The sequence below is a fragment of the Quercus suber genome, unplaced genomic scaffold (genome assembly GCF_002906115.3).
Source record: "Quercus suber isolate HL8 unplaced genomic scaffold, Cork oak 2.0 scaffold_282, whole genome shotgun sequence".
NCBI lineage: Eukaryota > Viridiplantae > Streptophyta > Magnoliopsida > Fagales > Fagaceae > Quercus > Quercus suber.
The window spans coordinates 657844-676847 of record NW_027069738.1 but is presented as its reverse complement, the minus strand read 5'-3'; the positions used below and the strand labels follow the sequence as shown (position 1 = coordinate 676847).

At 33.4% G+C, this 19004-nt stretch overlaps 1 protein-coding gene and 2 long non-coding RNA genes across 3 annotated transcripts; all 3 read left to right on the top strand.

The window, feature by feature from the left end:
- Nucleotides 1-5608: 5608 nt before the first annotated feature.
- LOC111990268 (uncharacterized) lies at nt 5609-6002 on the top strand. The gene is made up of 3 exons (XR_010632371.1): nt 5609-5679; nt 5759-5857; nt 5945-6002. It is a non-coding gene; the product is annotated as an uncharacterized LOC111990268 (long non-coding RNA).
- Nucleotides 6003-7092: 1090 nt separating this feature from the next.
- Nucleotides 7093-8037, top strand: LOC136061069 (uncharacterized). The gene is made up of 3 exons (XR_010632370.1): nt 7093-7163; nt 7462-7547; nt 7840-8037. It is a non-coding gene; the product is annotated as an uncharacterized LOC136061069 (long non-coding RNA).
- A 6103-nt stretch (nt 8038-14140) lies between these two features.
- Nucleotides 14141-18305, top strand: LOC112022920 (translocon-associated protein subunit alpha). Its single transcript, XM_024055544.2, has 8 exons — nt 14141-14369; nt 15067-15234; nt 15324-15374; nt 15642-15730; nt 16611-16688; nt 16845-17048; nt 17416-17487; nt 17949-18305. Exons 1-8 carry the CDS (start codon nt 14306-14308, stop codon nt 17997-17999), a joined length of 777 nt encoding a protein of 258 aa, XP_023911312.1. The 5' UTR covers nt 14141-14305; the 3' UTR covers nt 18000-18305.
- Nucleotides 18306-19004: the final 699 nt, after the last annotated feature.

Here is a 19004-nt window from a genome sequence, read left to right as displayed (position 1 = left end):
CTTTGTCTTGATTGGTACATATCATATATTTACAATTATTCATAAAAGAAAAAACATAATACTTAAAAACGGGGTTCGAAGAAAAGACATATGTTACGTATGTAACTTGATTTTTTTAATGAAATTCAAATAGCCACATATATTGAAATTGGTATTTTACATAGTCGTTTAACTCCTATCTATTACGTCAATTCTACGAAGATGATGAATCCTAAATTAAAAAAAAAAAAAAAGAATCCTATTAGAGTGTTCCAAACTATTACTATTTTGTATAAATGTAAATTAAAACACCGAAACCCGAAATTTCGGTCTGTCAGTTATTCTTACACCCCTACTAACAATTACATTTTGTGCTCTCATTTTTAATATATGGGGTGATTTGACCTTAATTTCTCTTTATGAGGTGAACAAGAACACAAAGCCATCAACAACTAATGAATTCATTTTTTTCTTTGCATAAACAACTAATCCATTCACAGAGAATATATTATTTTTCTAAAGTTATAGATGTAGTAGTAATTTTCATGGTTAATTCTCTAGTGTTCATCAAATTGCAATTGCATGGAATAGAATAAAACCCATTGTTGAGGACCAAAATGTGACAAGAAAGCCCATTCCATGAAAAGCAAAAAAAAAAAAAAAAAAAAAACATGGGCCTTAACAAAAGAAGGTCCAACTCGTGAAGTTAAAAAGGATCGTGAAGACCCAAAGGCCCAAAAAAAAGGAAAAAAAATTAAAAAAGAAAAGGACCCAAACTTAGACCAGGAAGCAGATCCTTTAAGAGAAAACCTGAAAATCCTAAGAAGGATGTAGACAGCTTAGAAGATCCTTTGTTGTATCATATACAATTTTTACTTTAAATGCAATTATAAATTGAAATTTTTGACATGATTATATGTATCATTGGCATTTAATTTTTTTTCGAATATATGATTATTTAAAGCTTGTGCTCATAAATTCAGGACCTTATGCTCGTAAATTTATATGATCATGGAGATGACGCGAGACATTGTGAAACCACAATTATTGAAAAATTAGGACACCAAGGATTCAACAATATGGCTAAATTTATTTCAAGTTTTCAAAAAAAAAAAATTATAAGTAGTAATTTTTGTTGAACGAAAGGATCGAGTACACAAGGAGTATACTTAATGAATAACATGGCTAGAAATGATATGTTCTTGAAGCCAATATCCACTCAAACAACATTATAAAAACTTGGAGCTTCAAGTGTGAAATAGTCCGTTCACACCCCTAAAAATTTGAAATAAATAATAACTATCAAAATCTTTAAAAACACATTTAAAATCAAAAGTCTTTTTTCCTTCCAACATAATGAGGATGCGCTTGCAGAATGTGTCTTGCTGTGTCTGACTCGTCAGGAGTTTTGAAGTGTCCATGCTTCCATGATAAATTATCACTTAAGTTGTAGGTCTAATACTTCCTCTCAAACTTCCCTAAAACCCAACATGTGGGATCTTTAAGGAAGATTGTAGACAAGGTTTGAAACCAAACCAACTTTAAGGTAGGGTGGAGACAACATTTGAACTTAGACCACATGTTTTGATACTATGATAAATTACCACTTATACCAAAACTTTAAGTCATTAGAAAATGATGAATTTAATAATTTAATCACTATTCTAACAAAATTATTCTTTTGATTTTTTTTTTTTTTTTGGTTATTGTAAGCTAATGTCTTTTTTTTCTTGGTCTGATGATAAAGAGCTATTATCAAGAACAGACGCCATAAATTAAAATTCTCTCAATGTTTTTTTTTTTTTTCTTTAGAATGGGTGTATCAAATTCTTGAAATTGCATTTAAGAAGGAAACCGTGGGTTTGGTTACAAGAGAAGAGTATGTTGAAAAGGTATTGTGATATATATATATATATTTATATAAATGGTAATTACACATGCAGTTGATGGGTTTTAAGCCCATGACCTCATTCTCCAAATTGCTTGTACAAGTGCAAGTGGAGGAAGTGCCATTTGTGCTAGAGCTCATTGGCAGTATTGTGATACGCGAATTAAGATCCTTTAGGTTATTAGGGTAACTCCTCCATGTAGTTCTTAAAATTTGTCCATCCATTTTAAAATGAGTGGATTGAATTTTGCCACATCATCAATAATCTAAATAGATACCAAAATTATGATAGTCAATATTTTTTTAAATGTTGATGATGTGGCAAAATTTAATCTACTAATTTCTAAATAGATGGATAGGATTTTAGGAAAATCATATTGGAGTTACTCTAACAACTCTATAGGATCCTAATCGTTATGACACACACGAGTAGTTTTTGTTCTTTTTTTTTTTTTTTTTTTTTTTTGATTTGGAATACTGCTTCAATAGAATAAAAGAGAAAAAGCAATTACAAGCCAGATGCATCAGACGCAGTAACAGTTTCTAAGAAACTGGGGGTTTCCTCAACCCAAACCTCATAACTAGAAAAATTAGATGTTACCTCTTTAGAATGTGTCTTGCTGTGTCTGACTCGTCAGGAGTTTTGAAGTGTCCATGCTTCCATGATAAATTATCACTTAAGTTGTAGGTCTAATACTTCCTCTCAAACTTCCCTAAAACCCAACATGTGGGATCTTTAAGGAAGATTGTAGACAAGGTTTGAAACCAAACCAACTTTAAGGTAGGGTGGAGACAACATTTGAACTTAGACCACATGTTTTGATACTATGATAAATTACCACTTATACCAAAACTTTAAGTCATTAGAAAATGATGAATTTAATAATTTAATCACTATTCTAACAAAATTATTCTTTTGATTTTTTTTTTTTTTTTTGGTTATTGTAAGCTAATGTCTTTTTTTTCTTGGTCTGATGATAAAGAGCTATTATCAAGAACAGACGCCATAAATTAAAATTCTCTCAATGTTTTTTTTTTTTTTCTTTAGAATGGGTGTATCAAATTCTTGAAATTGCATTTAAGAAGGAAACCGTGGGTTTGGTTACAAGAGAAGAGTATGTTGAAAAGGTATTGTGATATATATATATATATTTATATAAATGGTAATTACACATGCAGTTGATGGGTTTTAAGCCCATGACCTCATTCTCCAAATTGCTTGTACAAGTGCAAGTGGAGGAAGTGCCATTTGTGCTAGAGCTCATTGGCAGTATTGTGATACGCGAATTAAGATCCTTTAGGTTATTAGGGTAACTCCTCCATGTAGTTCTTAAAATTTGTCCATCCATTTTAAAATGAGTGGATTGAATTTTGCCACATCATCAATAATCTAAATAGATACCAAAATTATGATAGTCAATATTTTTTTAAATGTTGATGATGTGGCAAAATTTAATCTACTAATTTCTAAATAGATGGATAGGATTTTAGGAAAATCATATTGGAGTTACTCTAACAACTCTATAGGATCCTAATCGTTATGACACACACGAGTAGTTTTTGTTCTTTTTTTTTTTTTTTTTTTTTTTGATTTGGAATACTGCTTCAATAGAATAAATGGAGTTACTCTAACAACTCTATAGGATCCTAATCGTTATGACACACACGAGTAGTTTTTGTTCTTTTTTTTTTTTTTTTTTTTTTTGATTTGGAATACTGCTTCAATAGAATAAAAGAGAAAAAGCAATTACAAGCCAGATGCATCAGACGCAGTAACAGTTTCTAAGAAACTGGGGGTTTCCTCAACCCAAACCTCATAACTAGAAACAAATTTAGCATGTTGTGCCAATAGGTGGCAGGCTTGTTACCTGCCCTTTTTACATGTGAAAAAACAAAACTGCGAAAATATTGAAGATGGAAACGAATGCCTTCAAGAACATTAGCCACAGCCTAGACAAGAAATTGCAGACTTGCAGAGAGTCCCCCTCAAATGTAATGTCTTGAACACCTAAGTCCCTTGCAAACAGTACGGCTGCCTCCATGGCCTTTGCTTCGGCTTCCAGAGGGCCAAGAGGAGCATGAAAATTCTGGCACATGGCTCCAACCACTCGGCCCTTGTCATCCCGAATTAGCACTCCCATACCAGCGGTAGAGAGAGCATTGAAGACCGCTCCATCTACATTTGCCTTGTAAGCACTTGACATAGGAGGAGTCCATAGAGCAGGTAGAAGGTTTGTTGCTGGAATATGACAGTCCTGGAGAGCTTTGTACTCTTCAACAATACGAGTAGCTTCAAAGACCAGATTGGACACTGTTTTTGGTACCTCACCATGCCTCACCCCATTTCTGTCATTCCATATATTCCAAGAAATTGCCATGAAGTGCGAAAGGTTAACATCTGCTAGGCCTAAGTCCTTACTCACCTTCCATAACAAATCCACATAAGAACAATCCTTTTCCACCACCAAACCACAAGCAACCCAAACAGAGGAAGACTTATCACAATGAAGAAGAATATGACTAGTTTTTGTTTATGTTGATGAATGCGATTGAGGAGATATGTACTTTTATTGTAGAGAATTAATATTCGGACCAAAATTGAAGAGGAAGAGAAGGAGAAGCTTCAGAAGCAGCAGCAAGAGTGAGTTTGAATCTTTATGGCTTTTGTGTTAAATTTGTGAAAGTTTTTGTGTATTTTTTACTAGGGCCCTTTTGTGTTTGTGTGTTGTGTGATATTTAGTTTTTTGGTGGTGTTCCTTTTTGTTACAGAGAGGAGGCTTCAATTAAAAAAGCGTAGACAGAGGAAGATAAAGGGGAATTCTTGGTTATCGTTTACTGATGATATCGAGAATGGTAGTGAAGAGGAGGAGGATGAGAATGATAATATTCTTTGATTTTAAAACTGAAGTATTATTGTTCTTTGATTACGAGAAATTGCTACCCATAATAATAAAATTTTATTTATTATCTTTATGCCACTATATTATGGTAATCGAGTGCTTTGTAGAATTTAGCTAGCTTCTAACAGTTTCCCCCTATCCCTTTTGATTCTGATGCTTAACTCTTGATTATCATTCTTGTGTTGCTAGTTATATTCCCTGGGTTGATTCTTAATTAAATATTTTTAAAAATTGCATAGTTTACTGAAGCAGAGTACTTCTCTTCTATTTGACCATGTTGAAGTTTAGGTGCCAGTAGTCTTTCTTCAGCAAGTTCAGGTTCTCATTGAATTATATTCCATTTCATAGGATTCATGAGGAATTCACTTGTTGAATAAGGTTGATGGGGATGGGCCTACCTTATTTACAAAAATCATGAAAATTGCTAGTTATTTAGATGGTTTACTTGTTGCCTATTCACATTGTTTCATTTGTTGAAAAGAGATCTAGTGAACCACTGATGCATAGTCAAATCTGAATCTGCATGTGATCACTCAGCAGTGAATTGTTCCTTGATGAAGTGTATGCATCAAATCTGTTAGAGTTTATATCGTGGGGAACACAAAATATCTAGAAATTCTGAATAAGCATGTAAAAAGTTTTCTATTTTTAAACTCTTGATTTTTGTCACGAATGTTGTTGACTTTGAATTTGAATTCAGATCCTCAATATTGAAGTTATATCTAAGATATGTTTGAATGTATTTTCCTTTTGAAAATTAGAACTTGGATGGATGCCAAGCGTTAGGAATGTTTTTTCTGGTTCTCTATATTTCCTATATTTTTACTTTGATTTTTTTTGCAGAATCTTCGCAATCAAAGAAATTTCGACATGGCAAATATGGTAAATTTCGACTAGCTTTCTGCCTGACAGGTGTGGTATCTCTCTCTCCTTCCTCCCCCTGGCTCTCTCTCTCTCCCTCTGTGGTTTTGGTACTAACGTGTGATCTTAGAGGTGATGAGGATACGCTTTCAGTGAGAGGGAGGCAGAGGAACAAGCTGAACGTGAAGGCTGCAGAGACAGTGGTTTCTTGAGCAGGAGCAGATTCGAAGTAATTTTGTGTTCTGATACCTGATAAAATTAACGCGAATGCATGAAAACGAAGTTCCTATTGAATCAAGCTTTTTGTGTATTTCAGATGAGCTTCTTCAAATTACTTACAGCTACTGGGATGGAGCTGGGCATAGGCGGGTGCTTCAGGTGAGCAGTGGTTACCTGAACTGCATATTATTAAAACTGCTTGTAGCTTTCTCTTTCTCAAATTTTTTAGGTGATTGATGTTAGTGTACCCTAAAGAAAAAAAGAAATGAGAGAGATCATAATATTCTTCTTCCGGGCCCATTTTCTAATCATTTAGGTAGGAAGGGGATACCATAGGAGAGTTCCTTCAGGCTGTACAGCAGCAACTTGCACCTGAGTTTCGAGAAATTAGGACAACCTCAGTGGAGAATTTGTTTTATGTGAAAGGAGATCTTATCATTCCCCATGTAAGATACTATTGAATACAATAATTTAGTTATGGTTGTGATATTCTGCTGCTGAACATGTACTAACTAATTCGATTCCACTTGTTCCCACGATTTTGTAATTGCAGCAGCATAGTTTCTATGAGCTAATCGTGAACAAGGCTAGGGGCAAAAATGGACTGGTATCAATTTTTCAAATTTACTCTTTTAATTTGTTGTGTTTCCTTATTTCCCTATTTGGTTTTTGGAAAAAAGAGGGGGGGGGGGGGGGGGGGGGGATGGACATGCTATCTTGCTGGTTGTTTTACCCATGTTTGAACTAGTAACTAAATTAACCGAGGAGAAAAATAAGAGATGAGTATTTTGTATTCTGTTTTGAGTATCTTGCAAATATAATTTTACTCACTTATGCCTTATTTTGGGTTTTATAGTGAGTTTCAGCTTGCAACACTTGGTTTGTGTTAGATTCACACTTTCATGACAACCTAACAAGTGAAAAGTTATGGTGTTGTGTGCTTTTGGAAATCTTACATTCTTGATTTCTAAGATTTAAGGAAAATAAAGTTTGAAGCAGCAATATGACTGATAAATGAGAAGATTTTGTAAGATGGTGGATTTTTAGTTGCCAGTCGGGTTTTGTTATATCAAAACTTAATTCATTTGCAGATGACCAGAAATTGGGCTCTATAACTAAAACAAGCGGCTGTGGACTTTTGAACAATTCTTTAGCTCTCTCTCTCTCTCTCTTGTTGCAGGTTTGTATTTGATTTGGGTGACTTATTTTATTTATCATTTTTTTTTGGGGGGGGGGGGGGTATTGTGCAGCTTTTCCACTTTGATCTGCATTAGGATGTGAGAAAAATTGCTGATGCAACAATAGAAAAGGATGAGGCACATTTCATTCGTGCCTTATCATTATCTATCTCTTATATGTGGGCCTGATCTTTAATTAGAAGCTACATGAAGTTACCAACAGTACAGTAGCGGGTGAAAGGTCATGGGCTCTAATCTCTTGGGGTGAGTTAAATTATAAAGCAAAATCAGGAAAAAAAAGGGGTTTTTTTTTTGGGGGGGGGGGGGGGGGCATGTAAGGTTGGAGCATCTATGTTGAATCTTCCCTATTATGTGTAATTAAAATTTCTTGCATCTCTTTGTGTCAATTTACTAATATTCTTGAACCTTCTGACAGTCTCATGCTGGGAAAGTTGTCGAGAGGCACTGGTACGAAAAGAACAAGCATATTTTCCATGCTTCAAGATGGGGGTGTGCTTTTCTGTGAGTCATAAATTTTAAATTTGACCTATCACTGCATGTATGGCACCCTCAGCTATTAATCTAGGTTGTCTATAACTACCCCAGCATCTCAGTTCTCATTCTAGAACAATTGTTTCAGAAATATCCACTTGACTTCAATCTGTTCGGAAGCTTAGATAGTTGGTGTGATTACTTTTGTTTAGAGTGCTTAGCTTATCTGAAGAGTGCTACTCGTCTGGGAGTGCAATGGACAAGCGGCATTATGCTCCTTAGATGTTTTCTAATCACTTCTTTTTTATCTCTGTTTTGGCAGCAATATGACCCAACGAGAAAATGGGAACGTTATACCATCCATGGGGATTGATTACTCGTCAAAGACATTCCAGGATCAAGAACTTTATGATATGTTTCGAAAGCAGTAGAACCCTATTTTATCATCGGTTGTTTGGGCTCGATTTTTGAATTGTTATGACTTACCTACTAGTTAAGAATGGGAGTTTTAGCTCCTTTACTCTTTTAAGTAATTCGCATACAGATCATGGAAAATGCTTGAAATAGATTGTAGAGACCATTATTAGTTATAATCTTCTCCCACTCTTTTGTTTTGTGCTTATACAGATATGGTGAACCAACGTCTCTGCCTGCCTTCTTTTCCCATTGTTAAGTTGATCTCATGATAATATTTGGATGACAATTTAAAATGTGCCTAAATTGTAGCTGTCAGAATCATATGGCTACCAAATTTATCAAGTATCTTTGGAGATTGCCAAATTCTGCAAGTTTTCCCATACGGGAAAGAAGGAATTTATGTCATAGAAACATATATACAGTACTGGTATGATCAGACTAATTTTGTTTGTGGAAGGATGTTATTCAAAATATTCATAATTGAAGAAGGCTTTGAAACGGTTTTCTTAAAAGGGATTCAATCACTTTACCGTTCAAGTCAAGCACCTGTCCTAGAAATTGTTGTTGAAGACTTACTTTTAGCTTTATTAAGAAAAAAAATTGCACTAAACATTTTGTGATATTTAAGCATATATAATATATAAGATCAGGTCATGATTAATTTTGAACTAGGTAAACCACATTACATTTTATTCCATTGTGGTCAACATTGACTGTAGAAATAAAAGGAATTTTTTTTTTTTTTGGGAGAAAAGAAGAAGAAGAAGGATTATACTCATTCTTTACGATCAATAAAGTGGGTAACTCTAAACTAATTTGCTCCTGGATGCAAAGGACAGTGACCTATTTTCCATTCAAACCAAACTTCTACATTCGAATAAAAGGGCTTGTCATCGAAAATTTATCTATATCCTAAGAAGTACATTTTGTGCTCTCATTTTTAATGTGTGAGGTGATTTGACCTTAATTTCTCTTTATGAGGTGAACAGGAACACAAAGCTATCAACAACTAATCAATTCATTCTTTTTTTCTTTGCATAAACAACTAATCCATTCACATAGGATATATAATTTTTTTACACTTATATAGATGTAGTAGTAATTGTTTATTCTTATTCAGCAAAAATAAATAAATAAATATATACTCTTTTCATGGTTTATTCTCTAGTGTTCATCAAATTGCAATCGCATGGAATAGATTAGAACCCATAAAATTGCATACTGATAAAATCATTTATTTTATTTATTCAAAAAATGACTAACTCGATGTAGAATATATACATTTTATATTTAAATTAAATATTAAAAATTAAAAAATTAACTTAGTATCACATTATTTAAATCACAATGGTAAAAATGGATTTGCCCCAATCCCTTCTTGTAGAAGTAGAACCATCAAATTGGATGTGCATAAAAGTACCGTAAGGGGTTGAACCAGCTAAGCCCTATAAGAATAAGTTGTTTGAACATAACGGCTCAATACAATTAATTTGATAGAGAAAGGGTCTGCAAGGTCAACCTTGGTTTGCTTGTATAGTTTAGTTGCTAAATTAATGAAGGAATAACATCAAGTGATTCTTAAAAGAGTCCGAATTTGGGATTAACACTTCCTCGGGTAAGGCTGAAGAGGAATTGTTCTTATAATATACAGTCACGGTTATAGGATAATGTTGCACAAAGTATGCTTTTCTTTGTTCTTTTTTGTCCCCCCTTCTAGAGGGGTTTCCTTTCTTTATATAGCTAATTGAATTGTATCTTGGCCTTCCACTTGTACAATCACAGATCTTCCTTTGGATGTTTGTCCCATCAAGGTTTTGTTGGAAGTGGTAGAATGTGCTGCAAGCTGTGAAGACACTGTTTAGAGGTCATTCCTCCATTAATGCGACCAACTGAGTCGGTGCAGTGCATTGAATGCGGAAGTGATGATTACTTTATTTGGATATTTTATCTTCTTCTTTGCTTACACATCTCTACCGTCTTCTTCGATATTCTGTTTTTTGGTGCAAATGGCCTGCCTTACACCTCTTAAGGAGTGCTCACTCCTCGGCCTGACCCTGGGGTGGTCGCCCTCTTCGTCCCTTATTCTTGGGTTCTCATTTACGTGTTGGTTCAAGACCAATGTAGGGATGGGCTTTTCTACCTCCTTGGATTGGGCCCACAAGCTATATTTCATACTCAGATCTTACCCCTCCCACAAGTACATAAGTAAAATAGATAATTTCAATTTAATTTTTCTTATTTATTCAAAAAACAAATTACTTTTACTGTTAAGAGCTTATAATTCAAATAACACTTCTTAGTATTTCCAACAGAGACGTCACAGATTCGACTTCTCTCTCCACCATTGTAAATCAAAATACATTTATTTAAAAAAAAAAACCATTATAAATATATCATCTTCATGATCTAAATTAAATATTATAAATTTAAAGATTAATTTATTTAAATAATTACCACAAAATGCTATCAGAGCGATGAATAGAACCCACCCCAACCTCATCTTGAAGTACTCTTTTTTTTTTTTTTTTTTTTGGGTAAAATATAGTGACCACTCTTGGTCCCTAAACTGTTAACTAGGTTTAGGGATCAAAGACATCTCAAAAATAACAAATTTGGTCTCTAAAGTATCATACATGGTTTATGGATTAAATGACTTATTTTTCAAAGGGTCTTGTATAACAAGACCCTTGGAAAAACTATTTATATTTTCTATAAAAGTGGTATTAAAATTTTCTTAAAATGTTTTATTAACAAATATCATAAGGACGTTTGTTAATAGGTCCAAATTTTAATAACATGAGAAATATAAAAGCCGTCAAAAAGTCAGTTACCTTTTTTTTTCCTATAAAAAAAAAAGTTTCTAAAAATATGTCATAAATGAAGATGTGATTGACCAAAATAGGTTATCTTTTCCCATTTTAATTTACCATACATGAGTTACTAGTTACTGCCCAGTTGTTGTTGCTTCAAATAAAAAAAAGTTACCACCTGGTTTGTTTGTGAAGGCCAATAAATAGGCAGTGTTGTAATGTTTGTAAGTTTGACCCAAGAAAAAACTTGTTCTTGGAAGAAACAAAATTAAAATCAAAGAATAAAAATGCATACCAATACCAACTCTTACCCAAAATCTCCCAATGTTGGCAATGAAGAACATTAGGTTTTCTTCCTCGCTCTCCTCCTCCTCCTCGCCTCTCCAGGTGCAATCTCCAGATCTAAATCCACACCCATTTCTCGATTTTGACTCAATTTCATTTCTATTTTGTAAATTTTCAATTTTGATTATAATTGCGAGAAGTTGATCATTTAGGGTTTTGACTTTTTTGATTGGGTTTTTCATGCATGTGTGGATGATAAAGTGGTTGACAATTGATTGATTGGATATATGAGATCTGGATAGGTTGAATTTTCTCATTCCCTTTTGAGTTTTTATGGTTTCATTTCATTCCAGATTTGTTAGATTTTAAGAACGAGAAACATACTCTTGAAAGTTTGAAGACAAAAAATAAACTTTTATGAAAGTTTAGGAACGAAAATGATATTTTACCCATAAAACCATTATACTCATTCTTTATGATAAATGAAATGGGTAACTTTAAACTAATTTGCTCTGAATACCTAGGACAGTGACCTTAGGGATGGCAATTCGTGTTTACATGTTGGGTTCGTGTCGTGTCAATTCATAAGTATTCGACTATATAGACCAACACTAACCCGACTTGTTTATTAAACGGGTCAAAATTCTTCAACCCTAACACGAACCATTTATTAAACGGGTCAGTTATGTCAATCTGTTTATCAGATTTTTATCAAAATGAACAAAAAAAATTGTGAAAAAACAAATAAATAAATATTTTTAATATAAAATTCAAAACTAATGAGTAAGTGCATCACAAATAATCATTCAAAACTAAAGTATATCCCAATTTTACAAATAATCAATCACAATATGTCAAAGAAAATAAACCACAACAACTAATATGTTTATATAAGTAGAGTTTGAAGGGTATATTGGTAAAATGTCATTTAATTAAACGGGTCAAACAGGTTCTATGTGTTTAACACTAACCGAACCCGTTTATTAAATGGGTCAACCATGTCAACCCGAATATGACACAAACCCGTTAAACCTTAACCCATAACTTGCTAATTTCGTGTCATGTTGTGTCAGGTTTGTGGGTTGTGTCCAATTTTGCCACCCGTAAGTGACCTATTTTCCATTCAAACCAAACTTCTACATTTGAATAAAAGGGATTGTCATCAAAAATTTATCTATATCCTAACAAATACATTTTGTGCTCTCATTTTTAATATAAGGGGTGATTTGACCTTAATTTCTCTTTATGAGGTGAACAGGAGGCTATCAACAACTAATCAATTTATTTTTTTCTTTGCATAAACAACTAATCCATTCACGTAGAGTATATAATTTTTTTACACTTATAGATGTAGTAGTAGTAGTTTATTCTTATTCAGCAAAATAAATATATAAATGTTTATTCTTTTCATGGTTTATTCTCTAGTGTTCATCAAATTGCAATAGCATGGAATAGAATAGAACCCATAAAATTGCATACTAATAAAATAATTTATCTTATTTATTCAAAAAATGACTAACTTGATGTTGAATATATACATTTTATATTTAAATTAAATTTTAAAAATTAACTTAGTACCACATTATTTAAGGCTTCGCTTGGGAGTTCATAAGTGAATGGAATGGAATGAAATGTATTTAAATAAGGGAAATGAATGAAAAAAAATGGAATGAAATAGAATTAAGTAACCTTGATTGGATGTTTTAAAATAAAGGAATGGAAATGAATAAAAATGAATGGAATGTAAGTAATCCTGTTTGGGAGCAACATGGAGGGAATAGAATGGAATCATTTTATGACAATATTACTATTAGACCCCTATTTTAAAATAAAGGGTTGAATATATAGGGGTATTTTGGAAGTTTTAGTAAAAAAATTATTAAATCTAATTTCATTCCCTCTTATTCCTCCCAATTTCGAGGGGAATGAAAATTTGAGATTTTAAGGAAATAGAGAGGAATGAGTGTTCATTCCTACCCATTCCATTCCCTCCCACTTAAACTCTCAAACAAGGGAATGGATTTTCCATTCCCTCCATTAAAACTCCCAAACAATAGAAGGGAAGAATATTTTAAAATTATTCTTTTTATTACTTTCCATTCCATTCATTCCTTCCAAGCGGAGCTTAAATCACAATGGTAAAAATGAACATGTCCCAATCCCTTCTTGTAGAAGTAGAACCATCAAATTGCATGTGCATAAAAGTACATAAGTAAAATAAATAATATTCAATTTCATTTTTCTTATTTATTCAAAAAACAAATTACTTTTACTGTTAAGAACTTATAATTCAAATGACACTTCTTAGTATTTCCAATAGAGACGTCGCAAATTCGAATTCTCCTTCTTCTATTGTAACTATCAAATACATTTAAAAAAAAAAAAAAAAACTCCATTATAAATATCCTCTTCATGATTTAAATTAAATATTATAAATTTAAAGATTAAGTTATTTAAATAATTACCACAAAATCCTATTAGAGTGATGAACAGAACTCACCCCAACCCCATCTTGAACTAATTTTTTTTTTTTGGGTAAAATATAGTGACCACTCTTGGTCCCTAAACTGATACACTTGGTTTAGGGATCAAAGACATCTCAAAAATAACACATTTGGTCTCTAAAGTATCATAAGTGCATGACTTATTTTTCAAACAGTCTTGTATACCGAGACCTTTTGAAAAATTTTAAAAGAAAAGTTAACCGAGATCCTAAGAGCATTAGTTTAGAGAATATTTTTAAAAACTTTTTATAAGAAAGAAAAAGTATCGAATTTTTTAAACAATTTTTTATATTTTCTATAAAAGTTGTATTAAAATTTTCTTAAAATGTTCTATTAACAATTGTCCTAAAGACATTCATTAATAGCTCCAAATTTTAATAACATGAGAAATATAAAAGCCGTCAAAAAGTAAAATACTTTTTTTTATCTTTTTCTAAAAAAAAAGTTTCTAAAAATATGCTAAAAATCAAGATCTGTTTGACCAAAATAGGTTAACTTTCCCCATTTTAATTTACCATACATGAGTTACTAGTTACTGCCCAGTTGTTGTTGCTTCAAATAAAAAAAGTTACCACCTGGTTTTGTTTTTGAAGATCAATAAATAGGCAGTGTGTAATGTTTGTAAGAGTTTGACCAAAGAAAAATTTGTTCAGGTCTCTATAAACTCCTAACTCTCTTTCTCTCTCTTGGTCCCTCATTTTCCACACGAAACAAAATTAAAATCAAAGAATAAAAACGCACACCAGTACCAACTCTTAGCCAGAATCTCCCAATGTTGGCGATGAAGAACTTTAGGGTTTTCTTCCTTGCTCTCCTCCTCCTCCTCGCCTCTCCAGGTTCAATTTCCGGATCTAGATCCACACCCATTTCTCGATTTTGACCCAATTTCATTTCTGTTTTGTAAATTTTCGATTTTGATTATGATTATGAGAAGTTGATCATTTAGGGTTTTGACTTTTTTGATTGGGTTTTTCATGCATGCATGGATTGATAAAGCGGTTGATGATTGATTGATTGATTGGATATATGAGATCTGGATAGGTTGAATTTTCTCATTCCGTTTTGAGTTTTTGCGGTTTCGTTCCAGATTTGTTAGATTTTGGGTTTGTGTTGAATTTTTCTTTTTTAAACGCTTGCATGGTGTTTGAATTTTTTAACGTTTTGATGGATTGATTGAGTTTTTGTTGCGCCTTTATTGCTTTCGAAAGCGAATTTTGACTTGGTTGTGATAATTGCTTTTGTAAAATGTGAAAAAGTTTACTTTTTGTTTGGTCGCTTTTGGAAGCAAAATTTGCATTGGATTTTGATCAGAGGAATCAGAAAAAAAATAGGGTACTTTAATTTCTGTTTAAAGTCAACTACTTGAAGATTATTTAAGTAGTCAGTTGAATGCATTTGTGGGTTTTTGATCTGCTTGCTTGTGGTGGAATGGGTAATGGGTTGTTGAAACTTGAATGCATGAGTTTAATTTTCATGACATGATGTAAGTTTATTTGTGAATTGTTGATAAATGATAGTTCTTTTACTTAATAGTTGCTAGGTGTCAATCGGATTCGGACGTGGAGGGTAGGGAGGCGGCCGAAGAAGTGGTGGCTGACCTTGGGATTGTTGGTGAGGATGTCCAAGATTTTGGTGATGGGAGTTTTAGCCCTGCTCCGGGAGTTGATACAGTCTGTGTTTTCCCGAAGAACAGTGCCCGATGTAATGGTCTTATCTATATTGTGTATAAAAGTGTCTTTTTATGTTATGAAAGCTACCTGTGTTTAATTTGATATCTCTCTTTCTTGTAGTGATTACAGCTGGAGAAGAGACTGAATTATTGGTCGGCATGAAAAATGATGGTAATTACTAATTAGAATCCCTATTTGGTAGTGTTATTTGCTTACTTTTTGTTTGAAATGGTATGTCAATTGTCATGTTATGTTTTGGCTATCTTTGCGGTGGTTCTGTATTCTGTCCTCTACGCTCCATATTGTACAGTTTCTGTCTCTCTGAAAGATAAGTGCACATTAACGTTGTTTGCATGTGTCACTTCATGCAAATTTCTTTTCATTCTTCCATTTAACATTTGGAACTTAGCTCATATGCTTCTTTTGATGATAAAACAGGGGAGGCAACTGTGAACATCATTGCAATTAAGGCCAGCGTTCATCTCCCTTTTGATCATCGTCTGCAAGTTCAAAATCTCTCTACACAGGTAATTCTAGGTTTACTCGAATTTTATTGCATGGTTTATTATGCATGATCTCCAAGTTTGTTACTTATCATTTATAATGTAAGTACTGTGTTGAATCCATCAAAAAAATAAAAAGTAAGGACCATGTTGCCTATCTTACTATAAATTAGATTATGTTGTCTTTTGTAAGTTGATTTTTTTTATAAAAAATAAAATTGTGCATTGAATTAGTATATTGACATTTGCAGCTGTATGCTTGCCCTAGGTTCATGTGGGTGACTTCTGTACAAGTTTAGGCAATGTTACCTCATGTTTAATGTATTTTATCATAATGATTTTGCATATCAAAATACTTTTATGTTAATTGACAAATGCCTGGAAAATGTGTTAGTTAGTGTTGCCTATGAGATCTATCTTAAAAAGCACTTTCTCCTCCCATGATAATGGGATGGAGGATTGAGGTCTTGGGTTGCAAGACGCACTTAGTGTGTAACTTACCAATAATGAAATAAAAATGTAGTGTTACTTTGTGTTCTATCTGGCATTCTTGTTTGAGTTTTCATGTGTTACAGTAACCTATTTTTTGGTATATACATGCTACTTCACATTGGCTGGCCTGTTTTTGTTGTCCTTTGTTTGTTGCATTTCTCCTAAAAATTGTCATGTTTTCTATCCTATGTTAATAAAAAAGCTGTTTTTCTAATTCTCAATCTTTTTGTGCCTTACTGCTGTTGTGGTGCCCTTCCACTGGATGAGTTTATTTATCAGGTTGCACTGAGGGGGAAGCTGTTTTTCTTTCTATGTATTGGCTTTGTATTAAAGCTGTCTTCTAGCTTTCTTGTGTCGTTAATTTCTGTTTGCTATGTCCTTATTTACATGTACGTTTGTGTTTTAATTCTAGGGCTTTAACAACGCAACAGTGCCAGCTTCAGCCCAGGCTACTTTCCCATACGTATTTGCTGTCAGCAAGTTCTTGCAGGTATTGAACCATGGAAGTAATGTATTTTCCTAATAATTATTGTTGAGAATCACTATAATCTTTACTCTATTTCTCATTCCAAAATACATACAATTTATAAGGGGGGGAAAAAAAAAACTTTTTCTTGAGCTTAGGCATTTGCTTTTTCTTTTGCAGCCGGGCACCTTTGACCTTGTAGGCACCATCATTTATGAAATTGACCAGAATCCATACCAGAACACCTTCTACAATGGTACCATCGAAGTTGTTGAGGCTGGTGCTTTTCTTAGCATTGAATCCGTTTTTCTTGTTACCCTTGCAATTGCCCTTCTTGTCCTCCTTGGCATATGGATTCGTGGTCAAATTCAGAATCTTTCCAAGGTATGCACTCTCAGTCCTGCATTTTGTATTATTGGACTATTGTAATGTTAAATGTAAAATCTCATTAACTTAAATCCACAACAGTGTCCAATGTGACAATGTTAACTTTGTCCTGATACAAACCTTCATTTTATGTGCACTTACAATGTTAGTCTTTGAAACATACTAATTTTGTAGCATTGAGGGATAGGAAAATTCTATTTAACCTGAGTCTTTTGCTGCCTTTGTCTTTAATTCTTCTTCTTCTCTCTGTGAGAGATCAATGTGCTTATTGGATGCTTGTTTTCTTATCTCCTCATCACGTTTTATATTTATATTGTGTATGCTTCCTACTTCTATTAATTCTTATCTGTTTGTACTGGTTTAGAAAACTAAGAGGGCTCCCAAGGTGGAAGTTGGAACTAAGACCACAGATGCTTCACTGGATGAGTGGCTTCAGGTGAGTAGTTTATGCTTCACCATGACATTGAATGTTAATAGAAACTGTTGTCCTGTTGATTGTACAAAGTATTAGTGGCTGGTTTTGGTTTCTTACCTTCTATTTGCCTGGTGGCTGCACCCTGCCACGGGGGTGGGGATTGGTGTTTAAAAGGTAGTTTAAATTACATTTACATGGGGCAAATTAAATGAAAAAAAAAGGTAGTCAATGCCTTTGTCGATTTTGGTCTCTTGGATTTCGTACAGAACTTAAAAATCCCAAGGGCTAGCAGAGTCATCTGTGGACCATGCCTCATGAAGTGGAGGTCACTAATTTCTCCTCTTCCTGGGGCAAAGGAAAAAATATCCATATGGAACTAAAGGTCTATTATTGCTACTATGAGTTCTCTTTTACTGGCTATTAACACTGAAATTGTGATGGCTTGCTGATGTACTCTTTTTTCTGCCCTTTCCAATGCTCAGGGAACTGCATATACTCAGTCATTGGCAAACAAATCAAAGAAGAAAAAGTAGATAGGCAATGCTCATCCAGCTCAGCTGCACAAGCCACTACACTGAAGCACAGACTCTTGTAACTCTCACTAGACATTTTGAGTTTTAAGGGAGCTCAAGAAAGTCGGTAGTTTTGAATTTAGACCAGAAACGAACTCTCTTGCTGTTGTAGCCTTTGGAAATTTTTTTTTTTTTAATATTTAAATTTTATTGGAGATGATGTTGAGCATTTTGAGGTAAAACTAACGCAGATTTGAGTTAGGAAGGATACAATTTTCTGTTCAACTAAAAAAATTTTCTTAAATCACATGCCCTTTTTCTCTATTACACTTTTATCTATGAAGCTTTTTGTTGATGCATCTGGTGTTGGTTTGGTTTTCTTGTCCAGATATTACTGTCTTTGTGGTTGTAGATGAAACTAATACAACTAATTCTGCATTTGTTTTTGTCAAGTGGCTAATGATGCTATAAAGATTCTTGGTCAGTTGAATGTTCTGATGTGATCCCCCATGTGTAGCAGATATTGGTGTGAAAATAAATCTGATAAAAAAATCATTAAATTTTCCATGTGAAGGCATCTTGTGGTAGATCTGACCCAATTCTAGTCATTGACATTTGGTGATTAAATTTGGTAGAAGTAAATTGAAAACTTTAAACCTTTGTGACAATTACACAGTTCGGGTTCTAGTAACACTGTGTGTGCGTGTGGTTTGGAGAAGTTTGCGAGTTTTATTAAAATAAACATTTACTGATTTACTTCCCTCATGATGCAAATGCAACCCATTTTAATTTTGTCTGCTCTTTTCCTGGTTGGGACTGAATTTGGTTTCAGTCACAATCATGGATCTCTACAATCTGCTCAAAATTTCACCGAAAACCATTTTACTTGGTTCTTATTTGAAAAATATATATTGTTGCAGCCATAAGTCTTTTATTCACATGGTCGTAAGGTTTCAATTTTGGGATTTTTATTTCAGTTGGGATATTTTCAGGTGCCTTGATTTTGGCTTTGTCATAGTTCTGGCT